The 18,804-nt window shown below is 46.4% G+C and overlaps 2 protein-coding genes across 3 annotated transcripts; both read left to right on the forward strand.

Annotated features, from left to right (window-relative positions):
• The first annotated feature begins 6,158 nt into the window (after positions 1–6,158).
• EIF5A2 (eukaryotic translation initiation factor 5A2) lies at positions 6,159–14,252 on the forward strand. Of its 2 annotated transcripts, XM_059822517.1 has the most exons (5): positions 6,159–6,332; positions 7,808–7,912; positions 9,495–9,626; positions 10,288–10,378; positions 14,224–14,252. In XM_059822517.1, the coding sequence occupies exons 1-4, from the start codon at positions 6,168–6,170 to the stop codon at positions 10,345–10,347; spliced, it is 462 nt and encodes a 153-aa protein (XP_059678500.1). In that variant the 5' UTR covers positions 6,159–6,167; the 3' UTR covers positions 10,348–10,378; positions 14,224–14,252. The 2 variants fall into 2 exon arrangements, with proteins under 2 accessions (XP_059678500.1, XP_059678499.1); XM_059822516.1 differs by having other exon boundaries at positions 10,288–14,252.
• A 448-nt stretch (positions 14,253–14,700) lies between these two features.
• On the forward strand, positions 14,701–16,757 carry RPL22L1 (ribosomal protein L22 like 1). Its single transcript, XM_059822765.1, has 4 exons — positions 14,701–14,733; positions 15,119–15,211; positions 15,610–15,731; positions 16,506–16,757. The coding sequence occupies exons 1-4, from the start codon at positions 14,725–14,727 to the stop codon at positions 16,648–16,650; spliced, it is 369 nt and encodes a 122-aa protein (XP_059678748.1). The 5' UTR covers positions 14,701–14,724; the 3' UTR covers positions 16,651–16,757.
• The last annotated feature ends 2,047 nt before the right edge of the window (positions 16,758–18,804 follow it).

Raw genomic sequence — 18,804 nt, forward strand, 5'->3', positions numbered from 1 at the left:
AAAGAGATGGTTCTTGCTTTCAGCCTTGTTATCTACGTCTGTTACATAAAAGTGACCATGAACAACACTTATGGCATGTGTTGGCTTGTGCTGTTGTGGTTTTTTTTTCCCTCTGTACATCTCAGACGTGTGTCCAACTCCAGATGGGAGGTATTTTCCTGGCAGGGCACATTTGCTCCATGGGTGGTAACTGCTGTGCAAGCCCCCAGCTAAATCCCTTTGAAACTGATGGTCCAGGGGTGAGACTGCGGGGTTGGGAGGCAGCCCTGGAGCCGGTGGGAGTTGGCTCTGTGTTGGGATGAACCCTCGCTGGAGGTGTGCCAGCATCTAACCTCAGCCGTCCCCACTGCCCACCTGTAAAAGCCCACTGTAAAGCACAACTCTGCTTGCATGGGCACTGGTGCAGCTTAAAACTTGGTGCTGGCACGACTGGCAGGAGGAGCATTTGGGGAGAGATGGGGTTTGAAGCAGATTTGCCCCTGCTCTGAGGGCTAAGCCAGGCTGGGCTCCCTCCAGGAACAGGAGGATGGGACAGCAGAGGCAGGGTGGCAGTGAGGGTGCTGTCACCGGGGTCCTGGACATCCCCGCTCGGTCCTTGTGAGCCGGCCAGTCTGTACAAACAGAACAGCTCGAGCTATGGCCACACAACAGCTGTACAAGTGGTTTCACATGAGAAAGGCTGTCCAAAACTGCTTTGCTAAACTTGCGCTGAGGTTTGTCCTAATGCCTGAGGGCCATCAGTCAGTGACACTGCCAGTAACTCAGCAGTGAGGGGTCATTTATTTAGCAACACTCTGAGCAGCCAGTCTTTGTTTTCCTGTGTGTTACTAGGTGAATGATCATAGAAAGCCTGACCTGATTACTGTAGTGCAGCACATATATTAGTTTAACAAAGCCCACAACACTAACATTACCCGTAGCTATATTCCTGAACTGCCTGGAAGATCTGCCTGGGGGTTCAGAGGCACTTGTGTAAAATGACTCTGTAAAAACGGTTGTCAGCTGAAAGCTATGTGTACATTTAATCATGTTTTCTCTCCTCATTTCATCCCACACCTCTGTGAAGCTTTTGGCTGACCATGTAGCTTGAAGCAGGAGTCTCAGCGCAAGCAGACTTCATATGCCAATAATTTATTTTTTCCCCTGTCTGCTGCCAGCATGCTGTGAATCCTGCAGGCTAACAAGGTGCACCCTGCGCTCGGTCGCTGCAGAGTTTCACGCTGTGCTTCCTTGCAGCAGCTTCTGCATATAGGAGAAGTCAGTCTTCTCCTTCCAGGCTGGGACCTGCCACCAGGGACCCTCTCTGACCTTCTTAGGCCACAACTGGACAATGTGCCTTCATGCATTTTACTATTATAATTTCATTTATTTGTATATTCCCTTGGAGATGATGCTTTGCTCATCCCAGGATGTTTCAAATCAGTTCTGTTAATGGTTGCAGTGGGGCGGGCTGCAGCCTGGGACAGGATGTGCAGAGCTCGGCGCTGCTGAAGGCTGCAGCAACCCTGTCCTCACCAGGGCTGCGGTGGAAGGATTAAGCTGATACTCTGGGCTGAACTATCACAAGTGACTTTTACCATGTATGATGATGCAGGAAGGGGTCATACGAGTTGGTTAAATCTGCAGATATGTTTACTTTTGTCTTGTCACATCAGGCTGGTAATTAGGACTGTACACTTTATCTGTCCTTCCTACACGCAAGTTGCAGTTCAAACTTGTTCTTGAGACACAGCTTGTCGAATCATTATTTTTATCTCTCAGTGTTACAGTTTTACTAAGTTGCTAATCATTAAGAAAATTTAAAAGACCGAGCCATACTTATTAGCTAAATGGTTGTTGCACTTTAGTTAACATGCGAAATATGTTCCCATGCTGTGGCTGGCTAATAACGCAATATAATTAATAATCCCTGAGAAAGCATCTTGTCAGCAAGAGCTTTGACAGTGTTTTCCTAATGTGCTGAGATGACAGCCATTAAGACTTTTCTGTTGTGTCAGATAAATGGCTAAGGATATCTTGTTGCCCACTCTCTAGGCATAATTTCAAAATTAGTTTGACTTCCCTAATCCAATAAACTCAGGACATTTGGCCCCATTAACACTTTCCACACTAATTTATCACAGATTTTTCTGCCTCACTTCAACTTGTTTTTCATCACTGAGGAGCACTACCCTCCATCTCCTGAGTCAAACAGGTGATGAGGATGAAGCTGAACCAAGTACTACATCTGCAGGGGCCAAGTCTTTGAGGTATGATGCATTTTCCAAGGTGCTCAGTGTGCTTATCTTTCTTTGAAATATGGGAGCTGAGGAACTACAAGGCAGGACATCAGGTCTGGACCCAGCAGCACATGTGAGCACGAGATTTAATTTAAGGCAAGTAAGCCTATACTCAAGTGCTTCACTAAATCCTGAAGCAATACTGGCAAATTTTACCTAGAAGCGCAGCCTGAATAGCTGTGCTGAAAGAGAAGGAATCTCCTCCCCAGCAGCATGGCAATAAATCCTGGCTGTAGATCAGCAGTCCTTAAATTTTACAGGCTGTAGGTATAACTGCAGACCCATGGCTTGGGCAGTGCCTGGTGGTTTTGCCCCCCTGTATTCTGTTCAGAAGAAAGAGCAGCTCTCATGACTATGGAAAGCATCAGGACTCCCCACATTGTGGGTGGGGTATCACTGTACTAGCCCCAGGAGGAGGGAACAGCCAGAGTAACTATGTGTTTTCCCTCTTCCTAGTGGGAGTTACAGGTGGTTCCTCAATGTCCCTGCACTGTCACCGCTTGCCTCTGATCTCCAGTGTGTGCCCAGGGTAATGCCCTGGGTAATTCAGACAGCATGGGCTCTCTGCGCACACCTCATCTGACCACGTTTGTCTGGCTGGGCTGTTGTGTAGACCACCGAAGAGGTAAGGGTGACCACAGAGCAGGCAGAGGCACTGCATTCATTCTTCTTAGGAAGCAGAAGGTGAACAGCAGGATTAAAGCAGTACCTGGAGCAGAGTCAGGGTCACTGCAGAGGCTCTTTCATCATGCTACACAGAGAGATTGTAAGTAGGAGCTCAGAGGCTGGGCATGGCACTGTCCTATGGAGGTGGGGATCATCGGTCGCCAGCCTCTCTCATGTCCTCCTGCTCAAGGCTGCGCCCAGCAGCCCGTGTGAACCCTCACCTCCAACAGTCAGGACACATTGGTGGGATCCCAGGTAAGACAGCACAGCAGTTGAAACGGAGATGCTTGCTCAAGCTGGAATAGGGCTGTTTACACTGCTTTCCTCACGACCCGTTACTTCTAATCTTGTGACCTGAACTAAGACTTGCTGAATGAGCCTCCCTCTACTTTCCCGTGGTGCTCACCCAGTGCTGAGGGGAGCAAGGCTGGGGAAACTGCTCACCGCCGCTCTGCGTTTGTCCCTCTCTCAGCTAGCCTGCAGGGCTTTCCTCCGGCACCCTCTTCTGTCCTCCGGGCACCCAGGCCTGGATGTCCCAGGACACAGCTTCCCTCCTTGATGTTCCCCAGAGGGATTTCTCCCAGAAGCTCGCGTTGCACCAGGCAAGTAGCTGGAGTGAGAAGGCAGCGTAAGCTGGGCTGCATCCACGGCTCATGTTAATGTAAACACCACCTCCTGCGTTCCGGTGGGTTTGCTGGAAACAAGGTGGGATGTTTTCCCCAGCGCTGGCTGAAATGCATACTCTTGAGGCTAGGCATTAATGAAGTGCTCTAGGGCATCAGACGTTTCTCCAGAACATAACTGAGAACAGATACAACTCGCTCACTTTGAATCTTCCAAAGGTTTTCTAACGCCGATCATTTCTGCAAAGCAATTTATATAAACACTTAGATAGGAGAACCAAAGCTTGATAACATACTGAGTCTGCTCCAAAGAAAAGATGTGTGTTTGATCCAGCTGTGCAACACTGGAAAGGAAATATATTTAAATGTGAAAGGCTATGTTATTTACAAATATGCTTTGAAATCGAATTGCTATTGTTGTATAGAAAAGTGGGATAATCACATTAGTACTATCAAGAAACATGCTTTAGAAAATAAATGTTGATCCAGACAAAGGAACTATGCCTGCAAGCAATGACTGATGGAGCTGATTTCCAATTTTTTTTATTGAATCTCAAATAAAGGCTGCCTTGGCATATTTGTTTTGTGTCTCAAAAATAAATATGATCTACAGCTGCACTTCAGTGAAAGGTCTTGATTTAGTCCGAAAGATCTCTCAAGTCATCCAAAATGAATCTGTTAATTGGGGAAAATCAACCAAATTTATAATCTGATACTTGAGGGAAAAAAACTATCAGTGGCGCTTAGCCCCAGCCTGCTCCAGTTTGGGTTCAGAATAGTTGGTAGTTCTCTCACAAAGTATTTTATTAGAAGAAAAAAAGCTCTAGAGCATGTGCAACTAGTCATACACTTGCAGGTAAACAAACACACACTGCACATGTAAAAACACTTAACAGAATGCCCCAGACTGTGCTTATCAACTGACACAGAAGAACTATGGGCAGTTCCCCAGGGTAAAGCGTATCATCTCTAGAGCAGGCTGGGTGACTCAGCGTCCACTGAAAACCCTGGTAACAGAAGAGAGCCGCTGTCTTGACCCGCTGGAGCATTGCAAAGGGGACCTCATGTAAATGAAAGCCAAAGTATCTCCTTGGGTACATGCTGGACAGTTTGGAGTGACCAAGGGCAGGACCACAGGCGAACAGATCACACAGATTAACATGAATAAAAGATCCGTGCAGCACTGGGCAGGGCTGGGCCCCGTCCACCGGCAGCTCCACAGAACGGTCTTCAGGTGAATTTGGTCAAACCGCTGCGAGTATTACGGCATCCGACTTGGAGAGTTTTAACAGAAATAACCATCTGGCCTCGTTTTGTTCGGGATCCATCTGTCTGGCCTGGTGGCTGCGTTCATCACCATACGCCTCTCCTCAGACAGCGCGGGGGGGGGGATGCCGGCGGCTAACGAGGGCTGCGCTGTTAGCCTCGCGGGTCGGGGGTAGGGCATGGAGCCATGCGAGCCTCATGCCCGTTAATGAAAACACGCTTTCACTGTGGCGCCTAGGCAGTTTCAGGCCCTTTTGACTGATTACTGCGTGCTTGCAAAACTCTCTGATTATTCTGAAAGGGGAAAGGGGATGAATGAGCTTTGTGTTGTCAGTTAAGCACATCTCACGAGGAAGCCGTATCCCGCCAAGCTTTGGGAACACCCATTTCTCCTCCAATTCGTTTAAAACCGAGTTTTGTCGCCGGGAAGCCACTTGACTGCCCTTCAGGGGAAGAGGCCGCCAGAGACACCGGCGCCAAGATGGTGGAGGCGGTGGGGGGGGGAGCAGAGCGGAAGCACGCGCGCAGCGCCGCCTGGCGGCCGAGGGGCGACCCCGCGCCTGCGCCAGCGAGGGTTGGGGGAGTGAAGGGGTTGCCTCGGTAGCAATGGCGCCGGCGCCGCGCGATTGGCGCGAGGGTGCGCTGAGCCCAACCGCTCTCCGTAGGCGCCGGCGAGGGGCGGGGTGAGCGCGCCGGGTGGGCGAACGCGGGAAGCGCCCCCAGCACGTGGTCAGCCGGCGGGCGGAGGGGGAGCGCCCCGCCCCCTCCGGGGGTACAGGCCAATGGGCGCGGCGGCCGGCGGAAGCGAGAGGGCGGGGCTGGGCGGTGCGCGGTGCGCGCGCTCCCGGCCGCCCGCCGCCCCTTCCCGCCGGCCGCCGCAGTGGTCGGGTGCGTGTGCGCGGCGCCGTGCCCCCGCCCCGCCCCGGCCCCGGCCCCGGCCCGCCCGGCCTCCCCGACCATCCTCGCCAGGTAAGAGGGGCCGCGGCGCCGCTGGGGGCCAGCGGCCGGGGCTGCGCGCGGTTGGCGGCTAGGCCGCGGCGCTGAGGGGACGGGGAAGTGGGGGTGAGGGCAGCCCGCGGGCGGGCGCCGCCGCCACCGGGAGGGGGGGGGGCCCTCGGCACGTGGCGGGGCGCGCGGCGGCTCTCCGCCCGCCGGGCACGTGTGGCGGAGCGAGGCGGGCCCGGCCCGCCCTCCCCGCCCCGGGGCGCCGCCATCGCGCTGCCCTCGCCGGGGGGAGGCGGTTGGGTCCCCCGGCCCGGCCCTTCCCGCCGTCGGGGCTCCGAGCCCAACGCTCTCGCTTGCCTGCAGCCCCCGCCGCCAGCCCCCCACCGCCATGGCCGACGAGCTCGACTTCACCACGGGCGATGCCGGCGCCTCCTTCACCTACCCCATGCAGTGCTCGGCGCTGCGGAAGAACGGCTTCGTGGTGCTCAAGGGGCGGCCCTGCAAGATCGTGGAGATGTCCACCTCCAAGACGGGCAAGCACGGCCACGCCAAGGTGAGCGGCCCCGGGCGGGCCCTGCAAGCCCCAGTCTGTTGCGCAGCCCGCAGCGTGTGCTCCTGCGGCTGCCGGCCCTCCGAGCGGCATGGCTGTCTCGCTGCGTGTAGGGAAGGGTGTAGCATTTCATTTGGCAGAGCGTTCTGTATCCTGCCTTTGCTTTTCTCGCAGCAGTGGCTCATATGTCTTCAGTCTAGAGTTAGCTCAAGGGTTTCCAGTGATGTAAAGGAGGAATGATTGAGGACAGGGGGTAGAGTTGGGGTTTTTTTCCCAACTTGTTAAAAAGCTTTAATGCTGATAGTGATAAAACCTGTTTCTGTAGTGGGGGTAGAGTAAGTTCTGGAAGGGGGTCTGATGAAAGCACTAGGGCGTGGTTGGATTGTGGTGTCGCTACCCACCAAAGCATTTCTGTGTCTGCCTGTGCTAGCTGACTTTCACTATTGCAGCACTCGGCTTAAGCGCTTACTAGAAGTGCCCAGGTTCTGTTACATAAACCAGAATAGCTCAGCAGACAATCGTTACCTCTGTGGGCCCGCTCTGGCCCTATTCTGCTGGCTTACCTTGCTGCTGCTTTCCTTTTTTCAGCAGAGTGAGGAGTGCCTTCCCCCTGCTGCATCCCAGCAGGGACATAGGGACATTCTTAGCTGCTCTCTGGGGCTGCAGTCCTGCTGCCTAAGCAGTTGGCTTATGCAGCTGTCCAGAGCTTGGACCAAGGCTAGACTCCCAATTCATTCATTCAACAACACTTTATGGTGGGTATTTTAGAGTTTAGAGACAGATCTGTTGCAAGCACAAACTAATTAGAGTTGTAAGTTTACACAACCTTGTATGATACATGTAGGTGGGTAAAGTACTTAGGATTTGTCAAAGCTAGAGTATACCAAGCCCTTGACAGTTTTTTTTCCTTTCTCCCTCCCCTTGCTTTTTTATGGCTTGTTTTATTAGACAGATCCAGTTTTCTTAAATACTGAAACAGTTGTGAGAGTGAAAGGACCTGAGAAGAGCAGGCTATGAACTGGTAATCTGAGCGCTAGCTGCAGTGGACAGCTGCTGCTAGCATAAAGGGAGGTGGGAGCTGCTTTAATCTCTGTGCATGACTAGCTCTTCTTTTCCTCTTAACCTTCACGTAGTCACCAACACTGTTGTATTTCTCCAAACAGCTAGAACTTGAGGTTAACATTTTCTTAACCGCTACATGCTCTCAGTTCTAGCTTGCTGCTGTAAAACTACAGAAGGCTATGGCTATGGAAGATAACAGTGGCTGATCTTTGTTCTCATGTAGTGTTTCCATAGTGTGCTATGAAAGGGTGTGAGAGGCCTTCTCTCGGTGCTTAGGCTGCTTTCATACCGCAAGCAACGGGTCTAGGCAGAATCTGGCATTAGACATGATCTCTTGGAACCAGCAATACCGACGGCAGTGGCATCTTACTTCTCTAGGACCAACAGTAACTGATGATGTTTTTCTTTTCTTGTAGGTCCACTTGGTTGGTATTGATATCTTCACTGGTAAAAAATATGAAGATATTTGCCCATCAACTCATAACATGGATGTTCCAAATATCAAGAGGAATGATTACCAGGTGAGCTAATAGTCACTGTGTCCTCCTACACTTTTAAGAGGCTTTATACTCCTAATACCACACGTAAACTCTCTTCATCCCAAAACTGTTAATAAAGTACTGTTGTCAGAATTAATGGAACTTGCCTGTCTAGATGTGACATTGCTGAACTCGTAGCATTTACTGAGTTATTAAAACTGTCAGAGCTCACTGATGGATAGCTCCTTACTGTACTAACATCCTCATGTTATAGTAGCAATCTTTAGAAATGACAGGTAATAGACATAATTCAGAATTGTGTTTTTTCTAGCTCATGTTGTAAGGTCACTTCTTTATTCTTGGTGATACTGGCATCCTTTAGAATCTGGAGAGAGGTTATCCCTGCTCCGAGTTATTATTAGTTAAAGGATAATCAAGGTCTCACTTCAAGTAAATTCGAATCTAAGCATATATTGTCATTTATAAGTTCACCCTTACAAAGGGTAGATGAATCAACAAGACGATCTTAAGCTGCATCTGACACCAATTCTAACTTGCTACAGTGCTTTCTGCTCCTTGCGTGGAAGCTGGCTTTAGTTGATCTCAAGTAATTTTGGTGCTCCTGAGCTCTGCTCTGAAATATATGTATGTATGAAACTTGGCAGGCTTCTGTAGCTTCTGTAATGCCTTCTGTGATGTGGATTGTGAGATCTTAAAAGCAACACAGTTCAGGTTCTGAGTTGTGACGCGTTGGCTGTCTTCCCATTGTCTTGGGAGTAGTTCTGGTCAGGAACTATTATGTCCACATCAGTTGGAAAGCTGCAATTGCTTGAGAAAGCAAAAGTTCAGAGTGTTAGCAACTCTTCAGGACAGCTGATGCTGTTTGAATAAAGTGTGACTAGCCTGTCTTAGGGCTCATACCTTCCAAGAGACTCTTAATGTTATCTTGGTGATCTTTCTCTCGTGTTCTTGGGTCCTTACTGCTACAGAAATTCTTGCTGTTTATCAGACTTGTTAGGGCTCCCTTTTGGGTTTGCTGTTACGTGTTCCATGTTCCCTAACCTGCTCTGTCAAAATAGCTGTTCCCCTTAGCTCAGGCTTTCGGTTAGGCCGAAAACAGCATTATAAAAGTGGTCCAGAGCATTCCCTAATTAATTCATTAGCCTTTAATGTAAATGATAGTAACTCATTGTACAATTGAAGGTATAGAAGTGTACAGTTCAACCATTGTGTACTTTGTACACTTCATAAAAGCAATGCTGTTCAGTGAACACCATTCCAGTTATTGTTTCTAGTTCACAGATGTAAAAAGCTGAACTAGTGACCTGGAAGCAGTACGTCTTCTAAATCACAAGGATGGGCTTTGCAGTGCCCCGTATACTAGGAAGTAACCAGCAGGGTTCTGGTGATTCTTGATGGGACTGGCTTTTGTTACAGTTGCCCTAACTCTCAGCCCTCTAAACTGTTGTTAAAAATTGACTTAAATTAGGTTCTTGGCTGTTACAAAGACGGTGCTAAAGAATTACTGTATCAGGTAGAGTTCACTGCCTTCTGCTTATCTCCAGCTACTGCCTACTAGTGACTACTGATGTTAAACTTGCTAAAAATGGACTTCTCTTCACAGCTGATAGGTATTCAGGATGGGTATCTCTCCCTGCTGACAGAAAGTGGTGAAGTTCGTGAGGATCTAAAGTTGCCAGAAGGGGATCTTGGCAAAGAAATAGAAGGAAAATTCAATGCCAATGAAGATGTGCAGGTAAGTATAGGGGGCAGACAAGAAGAGTTATGGTTAATTCCACTTGATTATACAATGAAGAAGTCTTACTCTGATATTGACCATTTGTATTTCTCTGTGAAGAGTGGGTTAGAAGCATGGGAATTGGTCCTTTGAGATCTAGGAGGACTTTTATACTGGAGCACTCAATATGGCACTGAAGCCTGGCTCAGTTGACAGCAAGGTGATATGGGTGTCTCTCAAATGTCTAGATAAATCCTAACAGTGCTGTCTGCATGGTGTGGATTGGAGCCTTCCAGGCTTTCTTAATTGGGACCAAGTGTAGAGCTTTGTGATGTAGCCTGAGTAGTCTAATTTGCTATGTTAGTAAACCTGTCTGCGAGTAGCTCTGCAGGCTAGGCTATACTGGGCCACACCAGTTGCTAGTTTGGCTCTATTGCAGGAGTTTGTCTTCCTCTGTTGTATGAACCACAAGCTGTCAGCCAAGGCAGTATGGCAAAGAGGAGGCAGCAGAAGGGTAGGTACTGTGGAAAGTCTTCTAATGACGGGATCTTAGCGGCTTCAATTTCCTTTTTTTCCTCTCAAGAGAGATGTGATAGATACTGAAAAATGAATGTCTGTAACTTCTAGGAGCGCTTCCTCTGGCATGGGTTGGAGCTCACCTATCTGTCTCTTCTTGCAGATATCCGTCATAAGTGCAATGAATGAAGAATGTGCTGTAGCCATAAAGCCTTGCAAATAAAGAAGATCGCCAGGCTCAGGCAACTGCTCAGGTCTGGACAAACCACAGATCTATAAATTTGGTTCTTATTGTCACCAAAGCTCTGGCCTTCACAAGCAACCTCATTTCTTTTTTGAATTGTTAAAAAGCCGTGCTGGATTCTGGATTAGTGTTGCAGGCTAACTGGCAGTTTTCAAAATCACTGAGATTTTAATTCCTTAATTGTAACTATTTTAACATTCCTGTGGGTTTCAGCTATGGATCTAAGAAACCAATCAGGTGTTACTAGTGGATATATTTTTATTTGCTTGAGCAAAACAGTGTTTGTCTGTATGAACAGACAAAATACAGTATTCAGGGGCTTTTAGATAAGCTGGTAGGTATCTAGGATTATAAAGTGACCTAGAGCACAAATAGTATTTTTCTTGACATGTTTAGGTAGAACTGACAATACAAGTAGCATTTTTTTTTTTTTAAAGCTTAAGTGTTTTGTGGATTGGGACTCTTGCAGAACTGTAGGTGCCAATCGCAACTTTTAGACCAAGAAACTCAAGTGATCAAAAATGCCAGCTGGCTTGACCAAGCCCCAGTGGCCATGTGCAACTTAACTGTATTACCTCTGTATTCTTCTTTGCCAACTTGTTGGCTTATTGTTAACGATAAAATGGTGTCAAAGCCTACCTGTGGTTTAGGCAGGCAGTTGGAATATTGGGTAGATAAGACAGATAGGTCAAGGGGACACAAAGGTGAGAATGGATGTTAAAGCTATAGACTTTCACTCGAGGCCTTTGTCAGACTTGAAAAATAAAATAGAAAAATGCAGTTCAATTGCTTTCCTTTATTGTATTTATCTTAAAATATAAAAGGGTGACAAACTCCATGGGAATCTGTTGCAGTGCTTCCAGCTTTAGGTTTTAATCTTCAGGTTCAGACCATATTTTTGTAGCACAGGGACCACATGGTTTTTCAAAAAGTGGGACAAACTGTAGCATTGAGCCTAAACTAAATGCATGTGATTCTTTTTTAAAAAAATAAAACTATTGCATTTTCAAAATACAGACTTGACAGACAATGCTGAACAACCATGGCTTAACTATAAAAGTAAATAAATTGCTACATAGTTATGAAAGCTAGCTCCTCTCCAAGGGAGCGCTGAGTCATTGAAACACGCATGCATGCCTCTAACTATTTAGTAGCTTAACAGGCAAACGCAAGGCTTCACAGAACTAGTCATGGAAGGATAACTAGCCCGCTTCCATTTAAGGCGTTCAACTTGAATTCTAAGACTTGGTGACTCTTCATGAGTGGGAAACTTCCTTAGTCCGTGGCTCAGACCTCTCTTCACAGTTGATAAATGGTTTCATGAACTTGCCTTAAGCTTTGGTGGCTGTTGGCTAATGGAGGACAACTTGTAAACACGTGGCATGCTGCCCTGGACAGCATGCACAATTCATGCTCTATTGGCAGTGAGAGTCAGACTTCACGCTCCCATTAACTGCTTAAAATGTTTTCAGCTTAGTAGTATGTACTCTTTAATCTCCAAAGGGCTCACGGCAACTGTCCTGAACCACCCTTGTACATACTGTGGCAGGGCTTAGCAAGCTTGGAGGTCTCACCCAGGTGGCAAAACCACGTATTTTCCATAGACTTCTCATGACAGGGAGAGCAGTACCAGTGAAGGTAAAGACAGCAATAAATACACTCTGGTAATAAAGCACAGTTACCTGGGACACCTGGCAGAAGTAGGATACTGCCACACGCTCTTGCCTAGCACAATACACATTGCAGGTGAACTCTATAAATAGCACCTTGACTGAAATTGTAAACGGGCTTTTAAAAAAAGCTGTAGGTGCAAGAGATTGAAATGCATTCAGAACAGTTTTGAAGTGCATGCTGAATAGTTCAAGCTAGTCTGCACTACGCTCCTTTCTGCCTCTCCATCGAACTGGTACCTGAAAGACAGGCTTTGTTGACTTTGGAGATGACTGTGAAACCATTGATGATGGTCTTGACAGCAAGCTGAGCTGTGTGATGTCAAATGGGAAGTTATAGGTTGCTATGTCAAACTAATGCAAGTTCTAATGCTATCACTGCATTACGAATACTTCTCATACGCTTGAAAACTACAAGACCTGGATTTGTCCTTGTGCTGGTAGTGCTTTAGTCTACTTCCAGGTGCCTGTCTGTCCTCTAAAACCTTGTTGAAGACAGGTGTTGGATGCCACTGGCCCACAACCTAAGGATTTACTTAGACTGCAAGCTTTCTGGGACGAGGGCTGGGTTTTGTCCTGTTCCTACAAGTGGGGTCCTGGTCTGACTGGAGTTTTCAGGTACTACAGCAGTCTAAAGATAGTATGACCTCCAGCTTGCTGGAAGAGCCCTCCTTGGGACACATGGACGTCCTTCTATTGCAACCTTCAGTTCTGCAAGATTTAAATGATTAAGTACTTCATTATAGGTTTGTTCTTATATACTTAGTTGTCTTTTGTGAAGCACTTCAGGCACTATGGAAGTGCAGAGCATTGGCTTGTCATGCATGAAGTTTCCTATAGGTAATACATAAGCATGAGTCTTAGGCATAATCTCCAAGTTTCAGTAAGGTTAAAAGTTGCTTCTAAATTAGAACATGTATTTGAGGCATTTTTTCTGAAGTAAGGTGTTTCAGTTTACTGTCAGAAACGTTTGCAACAAACTTTGTTTGTGATCAATAGTACATATATATACACGTATTTTTAAGATCCCTAACCAAACGCTTAGGGAAAGTCTGCTTTCATAGCTTTACTTTAAAACAAATCTTACCAACGTACTTGTTCTGTAGTACTGTCTTAACACTTAAATTATGTCAAAACCGAAAACTATAAACTTCTGATAGCTGATGCAATTGCTTAGAGTAAAGGCTGTGAAAACTAGGAGGCGAAGAAAAGTATTTCCGCTCCAAATGATGCATTTTTTTTATGGCTTAAATTCATTGAGTTTCTCTTACTACTTTACAGAATTGGAAAGACTGCAGTGTTTCCTGCCTCAAATGTTGGCAAACAATACTTTAAGGTTTCAATAGATCCTTCTAATTTTTGCTTATAATGGTGGTTTTTCAACTAGGCTCTTGCTAGTTGAGCCATGTTCTCAGGGCTGATTTTTTTTTCTTAAGGAGTTAGCTGAATTTCATTGTTTTAACGTAACTGCTTTCAAGCCTCTTGCAGGTTTTTCTAATCCACAGTGTACCCAGAAATGGTGCACAGTCTGTCGTTTCACAATACAGGTGATTTTTACATAATCTGTAAAGAAGTCTAATTTGTTGACAGTTCAAACTCTTATGGTTACTGCAGGTCAGTCTCACAGAATTCAAAATTCAATAAACCCCACTTTTTTTGGTTGAGTAATTTAGAATGTAGTTTGTTACAGTAGAATTAAACTTCAGGAAGAAAAAACCCACCTTGTTAAGGATATTTCGAGTATCTCACTTACACACTGAGAATGTTAATGAAGGCTTAGATCCTGGAGGTGTTGTGGCGTGAGCGTGGAGGAGCGTTCAGCACGGTACGCCCAGAGCGCCACGAGTCTCTCCAGCATTTGCAGTCTGGCCCTACAGTATTTGGCATCTGAGGGTGACTTGGTTTGTGAATTTGAAACAAAATGTTTGCTATGTATTGCTGTATCGCAGAAAACCCCTGTTGTCCTGTGCTGTATATTGTAAGCGTAACTGTTGTTCGGTGCGGCTTTCAAAATGTGGGGGAAAGAGGCGCAATGGCGATGACTCATTTTACTGATCATAGCAAAAAGCAAACCCTGTGAAGGGTGCGAACCGGGGACGCTAGTCCTCGTGGTTCAAACGAGTATCTGTGTTGGAAGGTGTGTTGAACGGCTGGGGGAAAGATGTAAACCTCTGTTTTGCTCCAGAAAAAATAAAGATGTCAGTGCTGTGGGGAGCTGGGTGCTGGTTAAGATCACGGGGGCCGTTGGAGAGTCTTCAGCGCTTCGGGCATGGATCTGCGAGCTCCAGCTGCAGCCCGGCCAGCCCCTTCCCGGCCCTCGGAGCCCTGGGGCCGGCCGGCGCCCTCCGCCTCCCGGAGACACGCTTCACCGCGAGAGCGGCGCGGCCTGCCGCTCCTGCGAGAGCAAGAGAAGCGCTTGCGTCCCTGTCCGGCAGAAATACAAATCGGAAAATAAAGTTAAATAAACGGGTGACTCATTCATGCTAAAGCCGTCTGCGCCTCTCTGTGCCTCGGAGAACACACCGGCCCCGGGAAGGGCGGGGGCCCCGCGCCTCCCAGCATGCCCCTGGCCGCGCAGGCGCGCTGTCCCGCCCCGCGCGCTTGCGTGATGACGTCACTGCCAGGGGTATAAAAGCGTGGCGTGCGGCTGGCGTCTCCCTTTCTGCGAGCGCGGCGGGCCGGCAGCATGCCGCCGGTGAGTGCGGGGGCCGCGGGCCGCCTCGCCCCCACGGAGGGCCGCTTGTATGGCGGCCGCGAGGGGGGGAGCGCGTCCCGGGTGCGGTGAGGGCCCCGGTGAGGCGGGGGCCGGGGGAGCTGTGAAGCGGCAGTGGCTGGTGGGGAGCTGGCGGCCTCGCCGCCGCCGGTGACGAGCGGGCCGCTCCCCGAGAGGGCCTCGAGTGGGTGGCCGCCGGCCGCGGCCGGGGCCTAGCGGAGCTGGCTGCAGTGACCGCCGCTCTCCAGGCGGTGTCGGCCTGGGCCGGCGCCCGCCGCTGTGGGGGCAGCTCTGCCGCGTCCCCCTTCGCTCTAATAAATGTTTTCCGGGTGTGGGTTGTTAATGTTGGGGTTTTCTTGTGTTTTAGCAAAAGGACAGAAAATCTAAAAAGTCAACCTGGAAGTTTTGCCTTGACTTGACCCATCCTGTGGAAGATGGAATTTTTGATTCTGGGAATTTTGTAAGTCGTGGTTTTGCTCACACTTCTGGTGCATAGTATAATAACAGCCTTAGTACTGTACGATAATTGAATTACAACTGAAAACTTACATTTTAAACTAGTAAAATCAACAGCTGTTCTTTAAATTATCAGCACTTTTTGAAAGTTTCTTGCGTTTAGATGTAAACAAGATGGTTCATACCTATCTGTGAATAGAGCTATTTTAAATTGAATCCTGTTTTAGCACGGGGGTCATTTTTTTTAATTACACACTGTAAAATCTTACTGTATTGTAAATGCTTGCTATTAGGACATAAGCAAACGATGATTTTTAACATTGCTATGTGGCTAGGGTACCTTCCCTAGTTCATACCTAGGGTGCCCTTCCCTAGTGTTCTATTTCTTTAATGTTGAAACAGGAACAGTTCCTAAAGGAGAAGGTTAAGGTCAATGGAAAAACTGGAAACCTGGGCAACACCGTTCACATTGAACGTCTGAAGAACAAGATCACAGTGACATCCGAGAAGCAATTTTCTAAAAGGTTGGCATAGGTTTCCTTTTGTGGCACTTGCGATAGTGGATTTTGAACAGTCGTGTTGAGCGTGACGCTCTTCTGATACGTACAGAGAAGGTGTTAGCGCTAACCTTCATAGCACTTATAAATATTAGTGACAAGATGTAATTCAAACAAATTTGTAATATTAGATATTTTAAAAACTGCTTTTTAAAACACAGGAGTTGATTGCAAATTAATGCTTCCTCTAGTATAAACATAGTAATACAGAGATGCTTTATATAGGTTGTTAGAAGTATATCAAGGAAAGGGATGCTTTTAAATGTCATACTGAATTCACGTTATGGGTGGATGTTTTACTACTGAATTGGTTGTATTAAAATGTATGTGTACGCGGTATGTGTTGGTGCAGAAGAACTCCTTAAGTCGAGTGAAGCCGTAAACTGCTTAGTGCGTTAGGGCATGCAACAGACAAGTGCCCTGGTTAGAGGTACAGTTCCTTCCCTGCATCCCCTGCTGATAGAGATGCACCCATATCTATTGTGTTAGACCAAGGCTTAGAACCACTTCGCAATGCTTTTGAGTTACTGGCATTGTGCTATGTAGCCAAAAAGCATCAAATAATAAGTTCTTATGTATCTGGAATGAAAATGTACTTTTATTATATGTTATATATGATAAATTTTTATTTCTGGATATAATTGCGTTGTTGCCCTGCTAGGGCCATGTCTTGGGTGGAGTGCAGACAGCAGTATGGGTTGTTAAAGGAGAAGGTTCTAATGTATAATTACTGTTTTTAAGGTACCTAAAATACCTCACAAAGAAGTACCTCAAGAAGAACAATCTGCGTGACTGGCTTCGTGTCGTTGCATCTGACAAGGAAACGTATGAACTACGCTACTTCCAAATCAGTCAAGATGAAGAGGGATCGGAGTCTGAGGAATAATTGAAGCTTAGCTTTATACTCAATACAGTGTACAAAAGACTAGAACGCCTATTTATAAGAACACTTAACTTATTGGTGAATAAAGATTTTGTACCCTGTTTAACGGAGCGTGGTTAGTTTTCTAGTCTTTTTCTTAAATTCTAATTGAAAACCATGATGGGGAATCATTTGATTTGCAGTTTTCCTTCCATTGCTAGAAGTCGGAGCTGTTCAACATGGCATCAGTGAAAGTCCAAGTAGTAAAGAACTGAGCCCTTCGCCCAGTACACACGTAGGACAGTTACATCAGTGTTTAATTACTTTTTGTGACTAAAAGTACCAGCTGCTTCTGCTAATTTATGTGGAGCTAATGATGTAATATTTAATAAAAGTTTACTTTTAATTATTTTAGTTAAAAAACAGGCTTACATATTTTAAAAGAAAAGATTTTATTTCTGTGATCTAAATCATTTTAATTGGTTGTAGTATTCCTGCGTACAACCACAGGTCAGACTGGAGTATAACAAATAAAGATCCGTTAGCCAGGTTTATATGAGATTGACAAGTAACGAGGTAGAGATGAATCTCATTGCCAGCATCTAGCTAAAACAGCTTAAAGGAAGCAATGAGATGTGCTTCAGTGTTGACAGTGACTGAATCCCATTAAACCCATACAGATGTTTCTACTTTCATGGTGCTGTATTTTATGGTTCTGGTATTTGACTTCTGGGATTAATTCTTTAATAATTTAGTACAAGTGGCGGGTTCTTCATTGAAACACAAATCACTCCAGATTCTCTAAACTAGTTCTTTTGTTCATGTAGTATCAAGAGAAATTTGAGTTTTCACTGTGAGAATGCATATGCATTTCAGTACTGTATTCTGTCAAGCTGGTTAGTATACCCTGCATGTGATTAGTTAGAATATTTACTTTCGGTGAACTCTGGAATTAGTAATGCCGTATTTGTTTAATATCATAAAACAGGGATGCATGTAGGCTCTGATACTAAACTTTGTGCTTGAACAAACCTGCTAGTTTAGGCTGAAGTGTGCCTACTAAATGGTTTAATTTCCTGGTTATTATTTTTTTATTATTTCAGCATTGTTTTTGCTGGCAAACCTCTGCGACAGACTGTTAAGAGAGTTGCCAAACACAAAGCAGTGCATTAACAGTTGCGTGACACCCACTTGTGCTACCTAAATGTAAATGAGAAGTAGAGAAGGGGAGATGAACGTTGCCAGCAGCCTTTGGGTCTCATTTGTCATGTCTGGGTTTGCTTGAGCAGCAGTTCCTGAAGCATGGCCCCCGGGGATGAGAGGAAGCAGCACTGGAACAACAGCTACTTGTGTAACCCCTGCCTTGTTGATTTGTTCCATTTTGCTGTTTCAGAGTTAGTGAAAGGCAGGGAGCAGCGTGTGTAACTGGCTGCAAGGCTAAGGATTATTTCCTAGCTCATGGATGTTGAGCTTTGTATGCTTCAGTGGAAATAACTTAAAACACCTGAAGTCCTGCCCCCTGATCTAGGGCACTGGATGATGCCAGAGTGCTGCCTTGGAATTTGCTATCTGAGAAAAATCAGGCAGTCTTGAAGCAACAAGTAAAGGTGGCTGGGTTCTTCCTTTTCTGGAAATCCAAAAGGTTGCTAAGGCTTTTTTAAAATAGTTACAATAGTGGTAGTTTATACTGTGTTGAACAAACAACATTGTTTTTCATGGTAAAGTAGCAAATATTTGAAAACCTCTGGTCTGTTTTCTTTGCTGCACCAAGTTAAGCAAAGCGCATGACTAACAGCTGTGTTTTAAAATACATCCCCACCTGTGTTTTCAGAGTTGTGCTTTTATGTGACAATACATCCTTTACACTAGACTGATACGACGAAAAGTGTTCTGATTAAATGGAACAAGCACAGATGCCATCAGAGCTAATAGGATCATGCTGTCTTGTTACCCTTCCTTTTAAAGCAGGCTGGCAGCTATGTGTGTAGCTATGTAGCCTAGCAGATACAGATTGTCATTTGTCAAAAGAGAGGAAAGCAAGGCCTGGGATTTCAAGCAAAGCAACTTATTTCATAGCGGCGTTTGGAGGAAAACTGCCAAAGTGATCGTGTGAGTTGTATTACTCGCTGAGCAGCGAGGATGGAGCCTAGGAATTCCTTTCCCTGATGCTTGAAAACA

This window comes from Gavia stellata, chromosome 11 (assembly GCF_030936135.1).
Source record: "Gavia stellata isolate bGavSte3 chromosome 11, bGavSte3.hap2, whole genome shotgun sequence".
Taxonomy (NCBI): Eukaryota; Metazoa; Chordata; class Aves; order Gaviiformes; family Gaviidae; genus Gavia; species Gavia stellata.

Coding starts and splice junctions, on each gene's coding strand:
- EIF5A2 (XM_059822516.1), top strand. CDS start 6,168: ATGGCCGACGAGCTCGACTTCACCACGGGCGATGCCGGCGCCTCCTTC. Junction 6,333..7,807: donor GCAAGCACGGCCACGCCAAG/GTGAGCGGCCCC, acceptor CTTTTCTTGTAG/GTCCACTTGGTTGGTATTGA. Junction 9,627..10,287: donor ATGCCAATGAAGATGTGCAG/GTAAGTATAGGG, acceptor CTCTTCTTGCAG/ATATCCGTCATAAGTGCAAT.
- RPL22L1 (XM_059822765.1), top strand. Junction 15,212..15,609: donor TTTTTGATTCTGGGAATTTT/GTAAGTCGTGGT, acceptor ATGTTGAAACAG/GAACAGTTCCTAAAGGAGAA. Junction 15,732..16,505: donor GAGAAGCAATTTTCTAAAAG/GTTGGCATAGGT, acceptor ACTGTTTTTAAG/GTACCTAAAATACCTCACAA.